General features: G+C 41.1%; 1 protein-coding gene across 1 annotated transcript; it reads left to right on the forward strand.

Moving 5' to 3' along the window:
* The first annotated feature begins 1,486 nt into the window (after positions 1-1,486).
* LSM5 (LSM5 homolog, U6 small nuclear RNA and mRNA degradation associated) lies at positions 1,487-5,197 on the forward strand. The gene is made up of 5 exons (XM_051612075.1): positions 1,487-1,595; positions 2,029-2,124; positions 2,339-2,366; positions 3,000-3,072; positions 4,883-5,197. Exons 1-5 carry the CDS (start codon positions 1,550-1,552, stop codon positions 4,913-4,915), a joined length of 276 nt encoding a protein of 91 aa, XP_051468035.1. The 5' UTR covers positions 1,487-1,549; the 3' UTR covers positions 4,916-5,197.
* The last annotated feature ends 15,794 nt before the right edge of the window (positions 5,198-20,991 follow it).

The raw sequence follows: 20,991 nt of genomic DNA on the forward strand, positions 1-20,991 counted from the left end.
GATGACATTCAACACCTCCAGGATTTAATGCACCAAATGAAACAATCTACTGGTGAGTGGTTTAATTCCATGACAGGATGGGTGGGACACCTGATTCAAAGTGTTAGTTTAGGGATAAGTTTGTTCCCTTTTCTATGCATATTTATTATGTGCTTTAAATTACCCTGCCCTACGCCCCAAAAGCCCAAATGCACACCTCTAGCTTTCCCAGCTCCAGCAGAAGTGGTCCCCTGAATGAGGGGGTGAAATGTGGAATAATAATGGAAGATTGGCAAGGAGGATTATAAACAGGCTCATTGCTTGCAGCTGGGGTGTAGAAAAATACATATATTGTACTAATTGTTTATCCTTGTGTGCTTGACAAGTAGAGCATCTGTGTTCAGATAACACAGCCTTTGATAGACTCAGAGGGATCCTATCAAACATACTTGATACTTGCCCTGCTGCAAGCACGGGTAAACAGGAGGGCTGCCAGTCCTCTCTGAGCTCTGCAGTGCCTGCATCCCCACCTTGTCTGCCTCTGCCCAGCTGCTGCTCTGGGGATCCCCTGGCTGGTGAGGTAACAAAAATAAATGTACTTTCCGCTTTTCATCTTGTGATTTTGTGGTTGTTCCTGCATCCTGCCTGCGCTGATGCACACAGCCTCTGCTCCTGCCCCAGCTGGCACTTCCCTGTGCCGCTGGCCTCTGCTCACAGGGGACACGCCAGCCTGGCAGCTCACAGCCCACTTCATCCCAGGGTTACACCTCTGCCCTGGCTCCTGCACGGAGCCCAGCAGGGCAGCAGCACCTCCTGATGCCAAAGGTTGTATTTAACTTCAGAAACACGAAGTCCAAGCGCTTGGTGTTGCCTGGGAGCTGGGCACATGTAAGACCCGAGCAAGGAGCCCTATGGTGCCAGCAGCTGCCCGTCCTTGAAAGGTGTGTGCGTGTTTCTGAAGGCACCACCGCTCTCCTCGATGAGGACAAAACATACTCAGGCTCAACTCTTCCGGAGCCTGACCATCACGAAACATGCAGTGGCTCTAGAAGCCGAAAATACCAGGTTGATTCGATGCTGTAGCATCAAGCAAGCAAAGTGTGCTTGTTCAAACACAGGTGATGTTTTCAGCTCCCGGCCAACTGTGCACACGCGGAAGGGCTGCCAGAAATACTTCCTGGAGCAGCCCTCTTGGGAATGAATGAGCAAAGTCCGTAAATAAGAACGAGCACATACACCAGCGCTGTCGTACAGCGCAGGGCCCCTCCGCGCCTCACACGGGAGGAGACCCGGGCGGAGGCCGCACAGGCACCCGCGGGGCGCCGCTGCCCGCCTGCAGGAGACGGGAGCGGCGCCAAAAAACAAAGGGGCTTTTTTTCCTTTCATCCCCACCCGCGCGCCCTCAGCGCCAGCCTTTCCCGGCGGACCAGGCTGCGCTGGCGCCTCCCGCGCTCGCCCGGCGCCTGCGGGAGGCGGGGCGGGGCGGGGTCTCTGCGGGCCGCTCGTCGGGGCTGCGGGGCGGCCCGCGCCGGCAGGCGCTGCTGCTGCTGCTGCGCAGGGCTGCGACAAGATGGCGGCCAACGCCACCACCAACCCCTCTCAGCTGCTGCCGCTCGGTGAGTGCAGCCGCCGCGGGCCTGCCGCGCCACCCGGCGTCCGGGGCGGAGGGGAACCCGAACCCGAACCCGAACCCGTCCTGGGGCTGGCCGACCCACGCACCCCCCGCCCCGGGAGGGAGGCCGTTTGCGAGCCCCTCTGGCTGCTGCCAGGGCCGCCGCCGCCGCTTGGCGGGAAGCTTGAACGGCCTGGGCCAGGGCGCTTGTAAACAACGGTTTTAAATGTTTGCGTCTGTTTTTGCTTCAATTCCTGTCGGTTTTTTTTGTTTGTTTGTTTTTTTCCCCCCAGTATCCGCAGCAATTCTTGTTTATTTATTTATTTATGTCGCCTTCTCCGTGTCAGGGTTTTTGTTCTGAGAAAAGCACGCTCTGAACGACAGTGTCTTGGACTTGCCTTGGGTTTTGTTTTTTTTTTTTCTGTCTTTATTTACAGAACTTGTGGACAAATGCATAGGTTCACGCATTCATATTGTGATGAAGAGCGATAAAGAAATTGTTGGAACGCTTCTAGGATTTGATGACTTTGTCAGTATCCTTTGATTGGAGGGTTTCGGGCTTTGGCTGAATTTATTGCTTTTGAGAGATTTTTGTTCACTGGATAGAACCTTTTTGGATGGAGAGGTGTTTTTTTTCTCCCATTTTATTTTGTAAATAAAATCAGAGTTCAGTATGAAATTAAATTAGCTTTAAATATTTCTATTTTGAAATTATGGGCCTTATTTTTCTTGACAATGAACTTTCAGATATGGTGTTAGAGGACGTTACAGAATTGTAAGTATTGTTTTTGCCTCGTGTTGCTAGTTTGGTTTCTCGAGAGAAAACATTGTATAAGAACTATGAACAATGTCTTTATGTTTTTTGAATACTTGCCAGCTGAATAGTTTGTACCTTGGACTTAAACTGTAGAGGGTGATCTGTTCAGGACAAGCATCTCATGGAGTAGCAGTTGCATGATTTGTATTTTTAATCAGTGTCCTAATTTGTAGCCTTAATTTTGTGTGGGTTGTGTGCTGAACTTTTCAGAAGTTTGTTTGCTTTTATGTTTCCTTAAGGTGTAGGCAATAATTTTAAAAGATTGTAGACTTAAGGATAAGGATTTATTATTTTGTCATGCTGTGTTGCTCTTTCAAACCACTTGAGTATTGGTGGTATTCAAGAAATTGCCAAGATTTAGAGGGTGAATCTGTATATCTAGGTTCTGAGCAGAAAAGCACAGTTGATCTTATTAGTTGCCAAGTAGCCTTCTTTGCCCAGGTGGGTCAACTTATCAAGATAAAGTTCTAGTGTGGCTAACTTACTTGTTAGTTCCAAAAAATTGAGATGTTTATGTAAGTTCTGTAATTAAAACTGTAATAATTGTTCCTGGTTGTGTGTTCTTACTTACTTTTTCTCTTGGTACCTCAGTGAGATTACACCTGAGGGCAGAAGAATCACAAAGCTGGACCAGATTTTGCTAAATGGAAATAACATAACCATGGTAAGTCATTGTTGTTAAAAGGCTGTGTGCATTTATTTTCTGCACCTGTAAATCAATCAATAGTTGAGTTCAACTACTTGAAGCTGAGCTTTCCTGATTGTTCCATTACAGAAGCTACTTCCGACTAACTTCTGGGGCATATGTGTGTATGAATTGATGCTGAAAAAGTGATCTTAATTCCTTACTTGCTACGTGTTATAGTTTAAAACAAACTAAGAAACAAAACAATCCAAAAACCCCAAACATGAAAGGAGCATGGCCCTAAGCTTATTTTGATTAATGCTTTTCTGGTCTTCAGATGTGCAAGGGAATCACTGGCTTTGTTTCCCACTCTGTAGGCTGGTTCATACAGTGGCCTTTAACTCATGAGTGTTTGCCTGCATAAATGTGTAGGGTGGGATGCATCTACATTTCATCCATTATCATTTGTGTAGATGTGTTTGTAGCAGTTTGGATGCTTACAAGCTCCTCAGGTCATTTGGTGATTATGATCCCATGTGATGTCCAGAAAGCTGTACCTTCACTTGCTCTGAAAAAACAAACTTGGAGGGCTGTTGGATTATACCAAACCAGAAGCACTATGATTTTTAGTTTGTCGTGTGCTAATGTATGTAGGTCAGTCTTGAAACAGTAATTAAATAATGTGATTATACATCTCTAAGCGGAATTCTGGAGCTTCCTAAATACCACACAAGCAGATCCACAGTAGTTTCTTTGCTTGTCTGCGTAAGTAGCTACGAAGTGTGGACTTTCTACATAAGGGCATTGCTAATTTTCTGGGAAGAGGAGGACTGACCTGAGCCTATGTCATCTCTGTGTGAATGAGGAAGAATCTCCATCTTGCTGCTGTCTTACCTACATTGCATCTCCTCACTCTGTGTCTGAGCAAGTGCTATCTTGATTTAATTTCAAAGCCTTTTTCCGCTTTGGTTATTGTTCTGTGTCCTTAAAGGGTAGTGCATGTTCTGACTTCTCCTATGGTGTAAAATAACTGCCATCCAGTTAAGCTGGTGATGTACTGCTCTTGAAGCAGATGCTTGTGAATCTTGCAGATTTTCAGCAAGACACAGACATATTTCTGTATCTTGTGTCTTTTGGGGACACATCTCCCCATGACTGGAAGACTGTGCTGTAGACTTTTTCCTTACTTCAGACCCCAAAGCAGTGCAGCTCTTTTTCTTTAGAAGTGCTCAGCTAATTATTAAGAATGTATCAATGAAAGTAGTGGTTGTCCCTTTCTTTTTTACTATATTTGTGTTTTTCTTTTTATATTTTTTTCTATTGTTCAGTCCTTTACTTTCTTCAAAGGAAAAAGCTATGCTTACCTTCAGCTGCCTGTAGAAGGGTTCAGGTTCTTTTTTATTTTTTTGGGATCTGCTTTGCAATTGGAAAAGTTGGAAAAAGGAAACCAGCTTCCCAATACAGTGACAGTCTTGAGAAGAACCAGCAACTGGAGAAATGCTTCACAAGAGCAAGCGTGTTTTTTGTCCTCTTAAAAAATGAGCGGTAGCATTTCTAGGCAGAATTGTCTTCTTGAAGTGAGTAAAAAACACTTTAAAGAAAAAACTGTTACCTAGGATCTCCTTTGTGTTTTGTTAAACATACTTTGTATTTTGGCATGTTACCTCTCTTTCAATAACTGACTCTGTCTCTTGGGAGACAAAGATAATAATGAATCTAAAAACCTCTGTTGTGGTCTACCGTGAAGTTTCCATCTGCTGAAATGCTGTAAAGGAAGAACTGTCACATATGGGTTCGTGAAACTCAAATCTCTGTAGCACTAACATAAAATTTTCTTGTTCTTTTATAGCTGGTTCCTGGAGGAGAAGGACCTGAAGTATAAATTGAACAGTTGTCATCCGTGAAGACGTGTTTTTTATATGTATAATCTGAATAGAGCTTTTGGGGTATGGATCTGGGTGGGTTTTGGTGTGGGTTGGGTTTTTTGTTTTTCTTCTTTGTTCACATGCTCTTTGAGGTTGACATTTGATAGAAGACAAGGATTTCCTCTCCAGGAAATGTGTGTTAATGATAATGCCAACTTTGTAAGTTGAAATCATGACCTGTGAAGACGTACTCATCTGTTCTGAATAAAAGGCTTTGTTTTTGTTACTGTGTTCTGTTATGTAAGTGCACAAGTTATTGATGGTTCTGTAACTGGTTGTTGGAATGGAAAAATAATGGCTGTTTTTCAGTTGCTGTCAGTCTTCAGGTTTTTCTACATCTGTTCCATTTGTGTAGGGCCCAAGTCTATATAAAACACAAGTTGTGAGCTGATGTTGCTGTTTTTTGGAGTACAGGCAGATACTAAGCTGGATCATTTCTTTAAACACAACTTGAGGCTGTGTCACCAGAAGCCACATGTTAGAGTGCTGTAGATTTCTGAAAGCTGTTCAAAGTGGATGCATCTGTTTGATGCTCAGCAGCCTTTGGTTCTGCTGGCCTTGAGGTTCAGTACTCCTGGACTTCTGTTGTTTGGTAGATATACTTTCTTGTAGTGAAGGTTCTGTAATGGTATTTGACAACTGAGAACAGACAGACCAGACCTAGTTCATGTTGAGGGAATAAAAAAGCAACCAAACCATAAAAAGTTTAAAATTTCTCACTCATGACAGTGGTGACTGTGCTTTCACCACTGAGTGGTGCTGTGTATATACTGAAAGTGGCAGCTGCCTATGCCTGCTGGCGTGGTTTGGTGTAGTTTATAGTAAATGTTCCTTTGGCTGTGTCTGTTCTCCTGTGATATAAAAACTTGACAGATATTGGGAGCAAGTGCAACTTTAGGAGAATTACTATCAAGTAAGGAATTGCTTTTTTTATTTTTTGTCATGACGGACAAAAAATAACTGTTTCAAAATCATGTTCACTGCAGCTTATGTTTCCATAATTCGCTATTCAACTGATTTCTGCATGTAAATATCTTTGGAATCACAGGTGCCTGCTGTTACTGTAGGCAAGCATGGTACAATATGGGCTCACAGGGTCAGAACCTCCTTTGCCTTCCTGTCACCAAAAGAAGAAAGAAGAGTTGAAGAAGGGGGCTCAGGAGCAAAAAAAACTGCAAGAAAGTTGCTTTACTAGATCCTTCTGTCTTGATTTATCTGACAGAAGAGCTGCCTTCTGCTATCTGGCTTTTAGCCCAAAATACAGTGAGAACTTCACTCAGTATTTTGAAAACCGTCTTAAACTGAAGAGAGAGATTTCATGCTTGAAAGAGAAAAAGATTAGATCTTTGCTTAAGAGTAGCTTCTCAAAGGGAAACTAAACTGTTCTGTTTGTTTTTGGATTTTCGTTCTGACAGCACAAACATCTTATTTTCCTGGGATTTGTTATCTCTGGAAAAAAAACAACTTGATGCTGCCTCACTTCCTTCTCTGGTTGTCTTGTTTTTCACTCCCTCCAGAGGAAGTGCTAAGACTCATCTTTTAGGAAGGCATCTAAATTCATGACTCAGGAGGTGTGCAGACAGCTTCTGTGCATCCATATGCTGTTAATCTTTGTAATAGGAAAGGAAGGATTTTTACCTTTCAGCTGAGAGTATGAACTATTTGGTATGGGTGTGGTTTGCTTTGCATTCAATATTCCTGTTGCTTTGGAAGTGCAGGTTATACACCTTTCACTTGAATGAGTTTTGATGTGTTTTGGTTTTCCTCCCCTAGAAATCTAGTGCTTAATCATACTGCACTGTCCTGTAGAAGCTGTGGACATTGTCATGTTCTCCAGAGTACTACTTAGGGTGCCACTTACATGTAGATCATTTAAAATAACCTTAAGTTTAAAAATATGGGAAAGTTAATGATGCTCAAAGTTTAGAGCAGGGTAGTCATCAGCTTAAAATAACTTTATGCTTATGACATGCACAGTGATAAGTTCCTTTCAGCTTTTTCGGTTTGGTATTTTGTTGTTTGGTTGGGTTTTTTTCTCCTTTAAGATGGCACTGGTTGCAGTGATTTTTAGTTTTACTACATGACCAACTGTCTTAATATTGATATGGTTCCTCTCTGCCTACGATTTCAGTTTACTTGCAGACATTGTGAAGATACCTGTTTGGAGATGTGAATTATATATGTGTGAGAGTGTGTATGAAAATGGTAAGATCTAAAGTGCCCTCCCCACAGCCTTAGTTTTGCTAATCTATGTTTCAGTGTATCAGGATTTGAAAGTGACCAGAATATTTCTCTTGCAAATGGTTCCATGTTTGTCTTACTATTGTGATGAAATAATTAAGAAAAAACAAAACAAAGCACTAAATGTTTTATTGCTTACCCTATAACTACATAGGCTTTCCCTATCTAGTATTTATTCCCTTTTTCAGGATTCGCTATATTTTATTACTGTATGAAATGGAAAGATATTTCTGTCTTACTCATGGAATTACCCAGCAATTAATTCATAGTTTCAAATTCAATTGAAGGATATTTTGCATCCTTGTGTTCAAATATTGATGTTAACAGGCCATCATTCTGTTTGTGTCTTTATGGATACTTAAAGATAGGCAATAATCTTATTTTTTCTCTGGCCAGCACAAGCAAGTCTTCCTGGTTTTGCAGTACCTGGAGCTTTCCCCTAGCATCAGACTTGTAAAAGGGGAAAACCTGTGTCAACTACACAGTTACCATGGTAGTATTTGAAATACTAAGTTGCATAACAGTCTCAGGAGGAGTATGTGTGACTGGGAGTGAGATGCTGTTGTGCTGCATTAGTAACATTTGCTAAAAAAAGTTTGAAGAATGAAGCATTTGCTTTATGAAAGATACTCGAGGACAATTTCTGATGCTGCTAAAGTTTGTTGAAAATTTTTCACTGATCTCAGTGGTCATGCAGGTTTGATTTCTGATCATGCATTCAATCTGTATAGGACAGAAACCTGCATTTCAACATGATGCAGATCCTTTCTATAGCAGTAGTTAGTGTTGGCACGTGCCATAGAATTCGACTGATCCTCTCTTGAGCTCATTTAAAATGTTGGCAATATGTTTCACAATGGAAAAACTGAAAGCAGAATTGGTGGAGGAAGTGTAAATAAAAACTGTTGCCTACCAGTGTTGCTGGCTGCTCACTCATTTTTCTGTAGAACTCAGGTTTTTTTAAATTTTTCTACCTCTGCCTGTCCTCTGCACCTTCAGTCATCTCCTAAAGTTTGTCTGTAGTTTTCTACATTATATAGGTAAAGTATCTACCTACGTCAGGTAAATACCTGTTTTATTTTATAGCACTTTGGTCTTTAATAGCCTTTAAATTATACAAGTAATTTAAATCTTGGAACAAATGTATTTACTTATTTTTGTAAGTAGTCATGAAACTCTTATTTATTAGTTCCCCCTTTTTAAAGTGAAATAAAAATTAATGTTAAGTAAGAAATATATTGAAAGTAAATGTTGGTCTTCCTACTGCTCAGTATCGGGAGATGGTGGGTAATACAGAGAATTGATATTTAAAATTATGAGCATTTTTCAATATATTTTTTCAGGTCTGAGGTACACAGAGATCTCTTTCATATGGTGGTGTTTGGTTTCACTGACTTCAGCAGAATACACTGACTTATACTAGCTTTGATAAGATTTTATACTCTACCCAACGTAGTGTTGCGATAACATGTCATCTGAAATAAAAATTGTGTTCAATCACTGCAACTTGGAGGCTGGATCTTTGATCTGTAAACAGCAATAGTGATGTTTCAGAATCCGTAATCACAACTTCTCTGGTTTCTTGCAGTCCTTCAAGTTCATTAAGGACAACAGAGACCCATTCTTTTCTCTGAAGGTGCTATCATTATGTAGAAGTATTATGTTGTCAGTTTTAAGACGTGGTTTAACTGCTGTTGTATTCTGCTTTCATGCCTGAAAAACCAGTTGATTTAAATGGATTTGCACAGGTTATGCTAATGATACGGCTGGAAGGAAACATGATCTTGTGCGTTCTGAGGCAAAACCTGTATAAGGTGATGGTTTGTAGCTGAGTGGGAGGGGTTGGTTAAAGATACTTCTTATCTGCACAATTTAGTATCTTCAATATGAGTGAACAGGTTCATTTTTACAAGAGGAAAGTTATAGAGCAGTTTTATCCTGTGTTAGAATTAAGTTATTTACGTATTTACTGAAAACAATGAGTCTAGCACAAACACTGAAACACCTCTTTTAGGTAGACTATTAGAACTTTTGTAGAATTTTCAAATAAGGATCTGTGAGTTTATGCTTGTTAAGCCTGAGACATTCATTACATGATGCCCTGTGAAAAGGTAAATATTGCTAGTAATTGATATTTGGTTTGCACACTATGTGCCCTTTGTATGCTCTGAAGTTACATGTAAAAAACTTTGATTGTTTCCTTTTTATTTATAAAAATTCTCTTCATCAAACCATATAAGCATGTGCTTAAATTCCCTGAAATTCAATGTTTAACTACTTGAATTGCTATGAACTATTGTGTTGCTGTAAACTATTTTGGCAGACAAATCTAAGAGGTCAGCTTTGTATTCCTACATGTGTGTGATCAGTATGCAATGGCTCAGAACAAGTTACCAGGCAACTGCACTCCAGCTACAGGGGAGCCACAAAGCACCTGGCCTGTTCCTTTTAAGCAGTGGAAAAGTACAGATTCTCCTGCGACCACAGTCACTTTGTTTAATGTATATATATATATTAGTATTTTTATACTTCTCTCATAGTGGAAGAAACACTGTGTTTTGTAGCTTGAGAATCACTTTGCCAAGATCCTTTTATTTCTACAACGGGGACAAAAAACCAACACAATTTTAAAACAAATTAAACTCCAGGCAAATTTCAGATTCTTGTTCTCACAAGCAGTTTTACAATTGTATATCCTTGTGGACTGTACTGAGAATGAGTATCTTGTCTGTGACAAGTTTCATTTTTGGGGCCCCAGATGCTTCTGCTGATCGTACTGCCCTGGTTTGCTAATGGCAACTGGCAACAGGCGATGCCTGTTGATTTCAAGACACTGTGGAACAGAAAAGGTAGTCTGCCAATGTTCTAACTGCTGTTGCAGATGGTGTTCCAGTGGATTGCAAGTAACATGTTCCAAGTATCTTTTCCTATGATTGCTGCATACTTTTTTTAATCAGAAGAGTGGTTTTGTACTCCCCTTTCCTCTCAAATGCATGTTAATCTGGGTTGCATGGTGTTGCAGAGGCCTCAGTCTAGCAGTTATAAATTACTCCTTTCAGTTCTTGTGCATTTATGAATGTGTATCTGTCTATATACCTACTAAACAGTAACATTTATTAATACTCATATGCAACTGCTACAAAAGTCAGCTATTTTGTTATAGTTTGGTGTAGCGTTACAGTGTTTGCCCACAGTCAGTTGTTTTGCTATCTATGAAGTATCTGGTGAGAGATAAGGGAAACGTCAGAAAACAGAGGAATAAGGGTTTACATACTGCTTACAGTGGTCTGTTGGGCTAATGTTTTGCAAGAAACTGAGATGTTAACTTTCAAATGCTGTTTGTGTAGATTGGCTTACCTAGGAGTAATCTCCTTTAGTTGTGCGTAACAGGGAAATAAATTATTAGACATGTGCATATGCCTACGTAATTGTAGGTAGACAGCCAGGGATGACACTTGTGTTTGGTGACTGTAGAAATACAAAGGGGCAGCAATAGGGAAAGCTGAACCTTTAAAGATATTCTAGTGTTGCTGTAATTCTGAAAGTGAGTTACCAACTTTCTGTATGGCTCTTGACCAATTCTTGTCTAATTTATTCTTAGAATTTTCCTGTAATTATTACTATTGTTGTAAAGATTAATACTTACCCTAAGTTTTTCAGGTTATAGTTTAAGCCCCATTATTCCATGTCCTATGTGCAGTGGGTGTTTTTCTTGATAACTACCTTTTTGATGCTTAAACGTTGTTTTTCTTCAGTGTTTCCCTTTCCAGGTTAAGCAGCTGTTTTTTAATTTATGCCTCTAATATATATTATAGCTATACTCTATCTATATTCTTCTGCAGGTGATTGAGCACCCTCTTGGACTTCCTAGGCCAAGTTCCTATACTTACTAGTTATATTACACCCTTCTTGAAATGCAGTGCATCATCTGGAGGGTTCAGCAGCTAATCTTTGCAAATATAATGCAGCAAAAATAATGTGTGGATGTCCTAACTCAGGTGTGATGTGTGATGAGGAATCACTGAACCTTCTAATTAGTGAGAAATTGTACATACAAACTAGATGAGAGAAACAGGATAGGATGGTCTTCAAGCTTGCAGTGTAGCTCCATGGGCTTTGGATGACTAAAGAAATGCATGAGGCTCAGGAGGGAACTGCTCCTGGATCTTAGTGAAAGATGGTAAATGATGTGAAGAGAGGTTTTCCAAGTCAGAAATTCAAGTTAGGTGCCTAATTCCAAGTTGCCTGTGAAATTCTTGTCTACTAGCCTTGCTTGTGTAACTTTGTGTATTGTCTTGCAGCTTTTATTTTGGAGTTAACAAGGTTACACTTGTGTGATAGGTGATGTAGTGATCTCATAATAATAGGCACAATCAAAGTAATGGAAAATGTCAGTATTTGAAACAGAGCTGTGGTGAATTATTAACGACTTATACAACTGTTGCATACCATGTCTTCCATGTTACAGCTGTTCAAATCATTGATACTGTTTCCTCAGACTTTGAGCTGTCACATCTGAGCTTTGTTTCAGGGTATGTTCTGAAGTTGCTAATGGCACTGCCTTAGCCTTTTGACAAAAAAGAGTAGAAAAGTAATTAGAGCATTGTCAGCATGAGCAGCAGTTAAACAACATTCTTTTCAAGTTAATAGGGGAGAAAGTTGCACCGGTTTGCCTGGATTCCCTAATACCAGAGTTCTTCTCACACTGATCCTCTTGTATTTTCCTCCTTGTTCAGGGTCAGTTTGTGACTGGAATGAATGCCCACTGCTTGTAACTGTGGAAAAGAGATTTTTATTTTTTTTACTTCCTTGTGTGATAAGTAGATATTGAAAAAAATTGTATGCTGCTCATCTCTAAGTCAAAGATAGGAATTGTGTAAGAATGTGTTACTGGAAAATAAAATAGAACTGGGCCTCTTGAGACAAAAATGTGTTGATGAAATAATGTAGTATCATTAATCAAGACATAGTGACTATTTAATCAGCGAGTAAACAGGTTCTGGCAAATATGAAAGTATGGATCTTAACATTGAAACCATGAGGGTTGTTTTTCTTCCCCATTTCAAAAGTGACACAGCAGAACCTATGTAATTTCCAAAGTGGTAGCAGCTCCTTCGACTACTTGTTAGCATACAGAGCAGAATCTGCACTTTCTCCTTCTGTGTGGCTCTTGAAAGAAACTTGGTTGCACTTGTTGATTTGTTGGAAAAAACCTGAGATGTTTATCAAGTGCAACTGTAGGAAATACTTTTTTTTGCTTTAACAATTTCAAATTTTCCTGTATTGATACTTATTAGAATAAACAAAAACTTGAAAAAATACTTTAAGGATTAAGCTGTAAGATTGTTTTCAGAAAAAGAGTAATCAACAGAACATAATTTTAGAGAAAGTAGTTTTCATAGCACTTTAAGGTGAGTTAAAATAGCTGTTTCTAAGCAAAATGTTTACCAAAAGATATTTGCTCTGTGATTCTTCTGTGGCCTTTTAAATGAAAAGTTGGCTATGTGAGCTCTGTGTTTTAGAAAACTGCTCTGCTTTGCAACCTGAGAATGATCTGAAATAGAGCAAAGTATGAGAGGTGTGGTTTCGGTTACTATCATGTATAATTTAAACATACTGTATATCAGCCAAAAATGTCTGTGATTTAAAATCTTCATTTAACTTCATAAAGGATGGATGTGCCCAATGAATAATTTCTTGTGTCATGCACGTTGCCAGTGTTTGACTACTGAGGGCAATCCTAGCAGTTGTAAACAAGAACCTCAAACATAAATGTATTTCAAATAATTGTTGTATCACAGGTAGTCTAAAGCATTAACTTCTTCTGTTATGAATTCTTACATAATAATCCATTTCTTGTTTTATGGGATGGACAATGCAAGATTTTATAAATCTTTAAGCAAGCATTTAGAAATGCTGTGCCTACATGATGCAAAGCAGTGAAATAGTTTGAAGTTGCTCTTCTAATTTATTTTATTAATAAAATTCAAGTGATCAATTTATGTTAACAGATTCTGTGGTGGATCATGTACTGTCTCCTCCCCCATAAAACATAAAAACTGTTATAAATATCATATTGTAATTTCTGGCTCAGTCAAAAGAAATTTGCTTGCATCTCATTAAGAATAAAATTCAGCTTCTAGATGATCCAGTACTGCACAGATCTAATAATACTGAAAATTGAACTACAGCATCTACACGTTGTTGGACTGGAGTCAGAATGTTCAATAGTTTACAGGTGCAAACCTAGCTGTAACCAAATGTTTTTACCATATTGTAAGTAATTTTTTTAATCCTGTGTTGGGTTTCAAAGCTATTGTGAATGCTAAGCTGTGCGTATGCCACGATACAGTATGTTTAGTAGGTTGAAGTTTAGGTTTCTTTACAACACAAGAACCAAATCACATATGGCATGTCATTATAATTTACCCCAAAACCATAGCAGGAGAATTTTGCCAGGAAGTACCTGAAGAGAAATCCATGATACTTCCAAATTACCTGTTTTCTTCACAAGTGACAATGTGAGTTTTCAGATGTAGCTAAATGAAACACATAAGGAAGAACCTGTTACTGCACATGAAGGAACTGATATTAAACTGAAGTCAAGTTTTCACATAAATTTTCACTGTGCATATTCTTGAATTTTTAGACTGGGGCAAAGGGAGGGTATTTGTCACATTAAGTCAACAGGCTTTTCTAAGGTGTGTACTGAAAGGGCATGTGCTTCTTGCTCCAAGATTGAATAAGCAGTTCACGCAAAGAGCTGGGACAGCTTTGAAAGTGAAATAATTCACTATTTCCTGCTTAAGTCATCAATACTGATAAGCCCTATAAATAGTGGAAATTTATATAGAATTTAAAACTAATAGTTTCCTCTTGCAAAGGCTTAACAGTACCTTGGGGAAAAGCTGCTTCCCTTTGAGATTAAAAAGAAATTACTCCTGTGGAGAATAGCTGTATATACTATAAACTTACCTGCCTTAGAAGGTAACTGTAGGACTCATGCTAACCCCAAGACAAGCAAACAAATTCAGTGAGTTTTCTCTACAGACCAAAATTATATGAAAGAGTTATTTTACAAGAATGACATTTCTCAGATAGCCATAACAATGTTTTTTGCCTCATGTTCAACTTTTAGCTAAAAGAAAGCCTTTTTGTCCTCAAACTCTGGTTGTCCTCTGCACCTGCAGTGGAATCAAGGGTGAAAATTATCTGGTTCTGGAACCTTGATCAGAGCTGTGAATGTGAAGCTCTTAGGGAAGAGCTGTTTTAACTTAATCTAGACTTTTTTTTTTTTAAGCAAAGGAGATTATGCTCTACTTGCTACTTATTTTTATGATCTTTCTTTTATCCATCTTTCTCTTTATTTTTCTGACATGCTGGAACCTCCCAGAGAATGGGTTGGTGTCATGAGCACTTGGGCACAGTGTATTGATTTGAGTTCAAATAATTGGCACGTGTTTCTTAGGCTGCTGCCTATAAAAAGCATTTCACTATGGCAGTAGTCCCAAGTGACAAAGCGGATGGGTTTGTTGGTTTAATTAAACCTCTGTTGCATTGCTGCTTTCCCCATCCCCTATTGAGCTTCTGTCAAAAATCGAGTAACAAGGCAATCTTGACATGGAAATGTTAAAGGGTTTTAAGGCAAGAGGAACTGTTATTTAGTCTGCATCCCAGTGTGCTGTGAAATAGGTTTGTGTCAAGCAATTGCTAAATCAAACTTAGTATGATTGTTGTTTATTATGCTAACAATTAGGGGATCAACCAGAAGTACGTCATTAGCTGTACAAGTGTAAAGAAGTAGCTGAATTTCTGTGATCCCTTCAGACTGGATACACATTATGTTGTGTATATGTATAGCTAATATTCACGTACTTAAGTAGTGAATAGTTCTAGCTTTTGTGTACAGAGTGTCAAATGACTCAGTGCTGGATACTGTAAACATCTGGAGAAATCGGTGCTGAAATTCCAAACTTGCAGAAGAGAGCCACTACCTTGAAATATTTCTTTGCTGTAAATAAAGACATCCACTAAAGCTACAAATGTTGTTTAATCAGAATGTCACCTTATGACATTCTCTTTTACTATCATAGAGTAAAATTAAGATAATTTCACAGTGAACAAAAAATGGGAAGATCAGGGAGACAAAAATACAAAAGCTTTATTTTAAATTGCAAATGTCTATAAAAAAGCAGTAGGAAAACATCCAGTGACAAAACTATCTTTACAATATAGCTTTACTCCTCTTTGGTTATTTATCCCTCTCTGTCAGCTCTCCAAAATATTCCAAGTCTTTTAGTTGCCTGTTGTGTGTATATTGACTTGTGTGTGCTCTGTCTAAAATGCCATGCACAGAACAGTTGTTTCATTTTATTTGAGGCTCATGTAGCTAAATGTATAAAGGAATATCTGAGAGCTGCAGTATAGATAGCTTACTTCACTAGGAAAAGCTAATTATTTAATGGTGCAGTTGTGTTCTTTGGAGTTATGAGTTTCTGATCTCGTGAGTATTAAAATGCATCCAGATAATAGGTCACAGCTATTTGTTTGAGAGGAAGTGATGACTCAGTCTTAACATTTGAGATCCCTGTAGCTTCTGAATGTACTACATCTACGGAAAACACGGTAATAGCTCACAAGTGGATGAGATGTTTCCAGACAACAAATAGAACACATAAATAATAGTTTACAGGCTACTATGTTAGAAACTGGGAGTCAGACTGATGTATCAGAAGGTGCCTTTTAAAAAATCCTCATAGTTATCTAACCCCACTTGTTTGCCTAAGTGGTTAAAGACTTTTTTTTTAAATACCCCTGGACTACCTCAGCTTATTTTACATGTCTAAATGTTACTCCTGATGGGTATTGAGTCCTGCTGCTTTTTCATGGCATCACAGTGAAGGTATCTGAGCATAAGGGAAATGAGGAATGCTTGTCTAGAGAGGGTAAGAGGTGCTTCATGTGTGACTTGCATGCTTCTGGAAAAAAGAGTCCTTAAACTGCCCAGACCTAAAAAATTACTGAGCTCAGCTGGGTTGTGGGGTTGTTTTTTTTAATTTGTTTGTTTTTTAATAAATTTCAAATTTGGAGATGGATTTAACTTTTGTCTCTGAAACTTGTTTAGCAGTAGATGAGGAAAAAGGCCTACAGCTAGCCAAAAATCAGGAATTAAAAAATCAACAAAATCACTTCAACAGCAATAAATGTTCTAAGTAAATATATTTATACCACTCGCTCTGAGAGGGTATTAATGTTTGTTGTCTTCCAAGTCATTCAAACCTGACAAAGGAATCCTAGGCTAGAGAAATGAGGATTTAAATAGTTTTCAGTGTAAATGAAATTAAAAGTTGATTCATGCAAACATTCACTTTGCTGGAAAACTTTTTTTTTGTTTCTGAAAAAAATATATAAAATAGTCCATTGCATAATGTGAGTGTTGAAAGGCTGCTAGATATGAGATGGGAGTCCTACAGAGATGTAAAATCCAGGGAAGTAGTGCAGTCGAGAGGATTTGTTTGTGTTGGATGGCATAGATGTAGGTTTGCTGCTAAACCTCAAGGTTGTAATGGAGGAGAAAAAGATTAGGCTAAGGGTCCAAGATGTGGTTTGTGCTCTTTAGGAGAGAGAAAAGCAGCAGATGGAAGAAGAATACCAAGGCCTCATTCACCCTGTGTTGTGGACCTGGCTTTGAAACACAGCCACTGTACTATATATACTGTATATGCTTCAGTATTTCTCCAGGTACTTCTAGTTAAAATGTTTGGGCTGCTGGTAGAGCAGAATGAGCGTGCTATTTTCTTTCCTCCACCCCCCATTAGTCTTCCTCCCCCACACTTGTTCTTTGGTTGCTGAGCAATGCTGCTGCTCTTGTCTTTGTATTGGGGGTAAACACTGGTGTCATGTATCTGCTGGTCCTGCTCTGTCTGCCTTCACCACGGATTAAATGTCATAGCTGCTGACAGAAGGCTTGTCACACCTGGCTGAGGGAAAGGGCATTGTTGGCAGCTGCATCTCACCTCCTCTGCTGGCAAATGTCTGTGCTCACTGACAGAGCACAATCCTGGCAGCTGACTGGGGGGGGCCAGGTGTCTTTGATGTTCACTGTTCCATGAACTTGTGTAGCTTCATTTCCTGCCACTTTGGGACTTGAATTTACAGACTGATGCCTGATAGTAAGTTAATGCTGTGGTCATTCCCACAGTGGAGAGGAGTTTTTGTCACTTATTTCTACAAATCTTTTCACAAAACTTGCATTAGCTTTGCATCTTGGAGTGCTTTACACTTTCAGCTTCAGGCAAAGCTTATAGAGTTATGTAATTATGAGGAAGTCAGGGATCATGAAAGCCTTATTTTCCATTAAACTGAAATACAGCATCAGAGGATAATTTCAGGCAGAGCCAGAAGGAGAACTTGCATTGTGACAGACCTCGATTTCTTTTGTTTTGCATTTCAGAACAATTGACTCTCAATCTTTAACTCTGTAATAAATGCTCCTGCCATTATGTTGGGGTCACAGCTGTAAGGCAGCTTCTAGCTGGTGAGTCACCAAACCCAAGTATTTGTCATCTACCCCCTTACAATCTGAGATGGCCCAACTCGGCAACAAATTGTATGTTACTCTTTGGGCTGTGTGTGCAGGGCCTGCGTATCATGTGTCCGAAGGGGCTGGATGGAAACCCTGTATTTAGAGCTTACTGGTGACCCGATGAGACAAAACGCACACCTAGGATTGTGCAGTTAGATGGAAGTGTTATGCCTGTGTGCAATTTAGCTTCATGTTGATTTTTGCATTTCTTAGAATTTTGTCCCCATACTTAATGATTCTTCAATGCTGTACCTCATAAATACTTTTACTCCTTCTATTTAAAGTATTGATCTTTTAAAAAAATGAATAATTTTATAAAACAAACTTTCCCATGCCACAGCCCAAAACTGAGGAAAGTGGGGAGATGGGGTTGTTCTAGAAAGCAGGCTAACACTTTTTATTTCCAGTCCCATCTTCTGGTGCTCAGGTGAAGTTCTTCCTGACCAAGCAGCTTCCTCAGAGAATAAGTAGTGTTTTCTGTCTGGCATTCTCTACTTGACACACTACTTTGTGCCGAGGCCATCTTCTCTGCAACGACAAGCAGGAAAAAAATACAGGTAGACATGCAGAGATATAAAGAATTAATCAGTTGCAGACGGTTAAGATGAACAGGCTGCTTGTGCCGTTGCTCTCTGGTTTTTCAATAGAGTAGTGGCACTGTGTTCATCCAGAAAAGGAAGACCGCCCTAGCAAAGGAAATTCCCATTCACAGCTTATTGCGTCAGCCTTGAGTTGCTCTGCGATCTCGCTGCAAGAGCACAGCGAGAGGAGAGCGAAGCGGCTGGCGGCAGTCGGCTCTGAGGAGCAGAACTGCTTGGGAAAGGGGTGGACTCTTTCCCGGCAAACCCCGCAGCTATTTTACTTCTGTTCTTGGGAGAGATGCAGCCGGTTGTTAACTTTTGTGTTGCTAATTGGTGTCGCTGAAAGGTTATGTGAAGAAACTGAGACACTATGCTCAGTAAAGCGTGTGTGTGTTCTACTTTAGACATCTAAGGAAATCTGTATCACAGTCCCGTAGTCCAAGGGTACCGGAGGAGCCTTTGCAACTTGCAGTGCCCTGGTGAAGTTCTATGATGTATATTTCACAGATTGGAAATTAAAGGCGGCTTTGGAAATCGCCAGCAGCTGAGAGCTGCGTTCAGATTGTATAAGACCTGTGCTGATGATGCTGTTACAGGTGGTGATTGTATCTATAGTAAACTCTACAGTTACACGCTATCGATACAGCATGGTCAGTGATGCTGTCAGGGTTGGTATCACAGAATAGCTGAGGTCAGAAGGAGACTCTAGAGGTGGTTTGGTCTAAAGGCAGGGTCAGCTGGAGCAAGGTGTGCAGTGCCAAGTCCACTTGCCTTTCCCTCTGTGACAAGGTGACCCTGTGATTGGTCCCTGGAGGAAATACTGAATGATAAATGAGGGCATGAAGAAGTGGTAGAAAGTGTTAAATTTACTCTCGCTCCCTTACGAGGAGCAGCTTGAAAGCACCTCTTCGCCGGTGCCCGGGTGCCGTGAGCTCCCCCCATGCCGCTTCCTCTCACCCACCGCAGCCGGTACCGGCGGGGGTAGGAGGCAGCTGGGATGCTCCCAGGGAGGCGGGAGGAGTGCGTGCAGGTCCGGAGGTGCTGGGGGTTAGTTCTTCCCAGTCCCGCCTCTCCACACTTTTTGCGGGGCTGGGGACGGGGCGGAGAAGTTGGGGGGGAAGAGGAAAGCAAGGCGGAGCCCGGCCGCGCCAGGACCGGGGCTCTTCTTCCGGCAGGGGAGGTGGGGCCAGGGCAGCGGCGCTCCGGCCGTGCCCGGGGTGGGCTGCCCGCACAGCGGCGGGGCGCAGGCCATGGGCTCGGTGGCCTCGGCGCTGGGCCGGCCGCGGCGCGCCCTGGTGCGGGTGGGCGCGGAGCCGCCCCCCGCCGCCCCGCGCCGCGCCCCGCCGCCCGCGCCGCTCTCCGCGGTGCTGAACCCCCGCGGCGCGGAGGAGGCGGGCGGCCCGGCCGAGCCCCCGGCGCCCCGCAGCAGCCCCGGCGCCCGTGAGTGTCTTGCAAAGGGGGGGGGGCGGGGGGCGGAACCGGCGGCGCTCCCCCGAACCGGTACCCCGCCGCTGCTGCGGCTTCCTCGGCCGCGGGGTTTGCCCGAGCGGCGGCGGGTCGCGCATCCCCGCCGGGGAGGGCAGGAGGTTCCCGGCGGGAATGCGGAGGCGAGAAGCCCACCATCGGGCATCGCCCTCCTCCGCAGCGAGGACCTTCTTGAGAAGTCAAGCGGCACTTGCTGTAGCTGTATGAGAGGGATGGGGACGATGTGTCGCCGAATTGTCCTAGACCAGGATGAGGTGGGGAGGGGACCGGGTTAATTGCTGGCAATGTTAATTAAGCCCTCTAGTCTTATCCAGTCGTTCCGGTATAGCTGTAGGATGAGAAACGAGCTTGGTAAGTGTCAGGAGTTTCTTCCCGGGATGCTGTTAGAAGTTGCTCCCCCTGTGTCAAAACTTTCTCAGCTAAGACTTCTGGTCTTACTGTGCATGCCTGTGCAAAACTTTTCCCATTGCTGTCCTTCAGTTTCAGAACAGCTTATCATACTTTTCAGGTGCTTTAAAATGATCAGCGTGTTTTATTCAGTCAGGAGTAATAGAAGTGGAGGTCTGGATACTCTGGTGGTTAAAAAATATTTAATATATTGCAAGGGAAGGCAGGGATGTAATCTCATATAAAAACAGTTACCTACTCAGGGAAGTAGATAACCAGCTCTTTATGCTACTTGACATCAGCTTTTTCTTGTCCGTATACCTCCAGTTACATTAGGTGGTAGGTGAGTGTAATTGTTTAATGAGGCTTGTTTCATAGCTCTCTTTTGTTGTGTCTACTCCTTAGACCTGTCACATAACCATTTGAAATCAAGGATCTAACAAAGCTTAAGGGTACTCATCTCACTAAAAGCAAGGTATGGCTCCTCACTTTTAAATGCAGGATCTCTAATGAGATAGCTTGACCATGGTGACCTTTTCATTCATACCATTCCTTCTTTCTTCCTATTTTAATATCTCCTGTTTCTGACAGTAAATTAGTTGTAGTGACGGTTTTTATGTCCCATCAGTTTTTTAGAAGTCACTGACTCAACTTTTCACTTCAAGTCCTGTAGTTATGTCTTCAGGGCAATGTGCTTGATATATGAGCAGCTTTATCATGCCAACAGCTTAAATTCCTCAAAAATTTAGAGTCA

This window comes from Apus apus, chromosome 2 (assembly GCF_020740795.1).
Source record: "Apus apus isolate bApuApu2 chromosome 2, bApuApu2.pri.cur, whole genome shotgun sequence".
Classification (NCBI taxonomy): Eukaryota; Metazoa; Chordata; class Aves; order Apodiformes; family Apodidae; genus Apus; species Apus apus.

Coding starts and splice junctions, on each gene's coding strand:
- LSM5 (XM_051612075.1), top strand. CDS start 1,550: ATGGCGGCCAACGCCACCACCAACCCCTCTCAGCTGCTGCCGCTCG. Junction 2,125..2,338: donor AGGATTTGATGACTTTGTCA/GTATCCTTTGAT, acceptor ATGAACTTTCAG/ATATGGTGTTAGAGGACGTT. Junction 3,073..4,882: donor ATGGAAATAACATAACCATG/GTAAGTCATTGT, acceptor GTTCTTTTATAG/CTGGTTCCTGGAGGAGAAGG.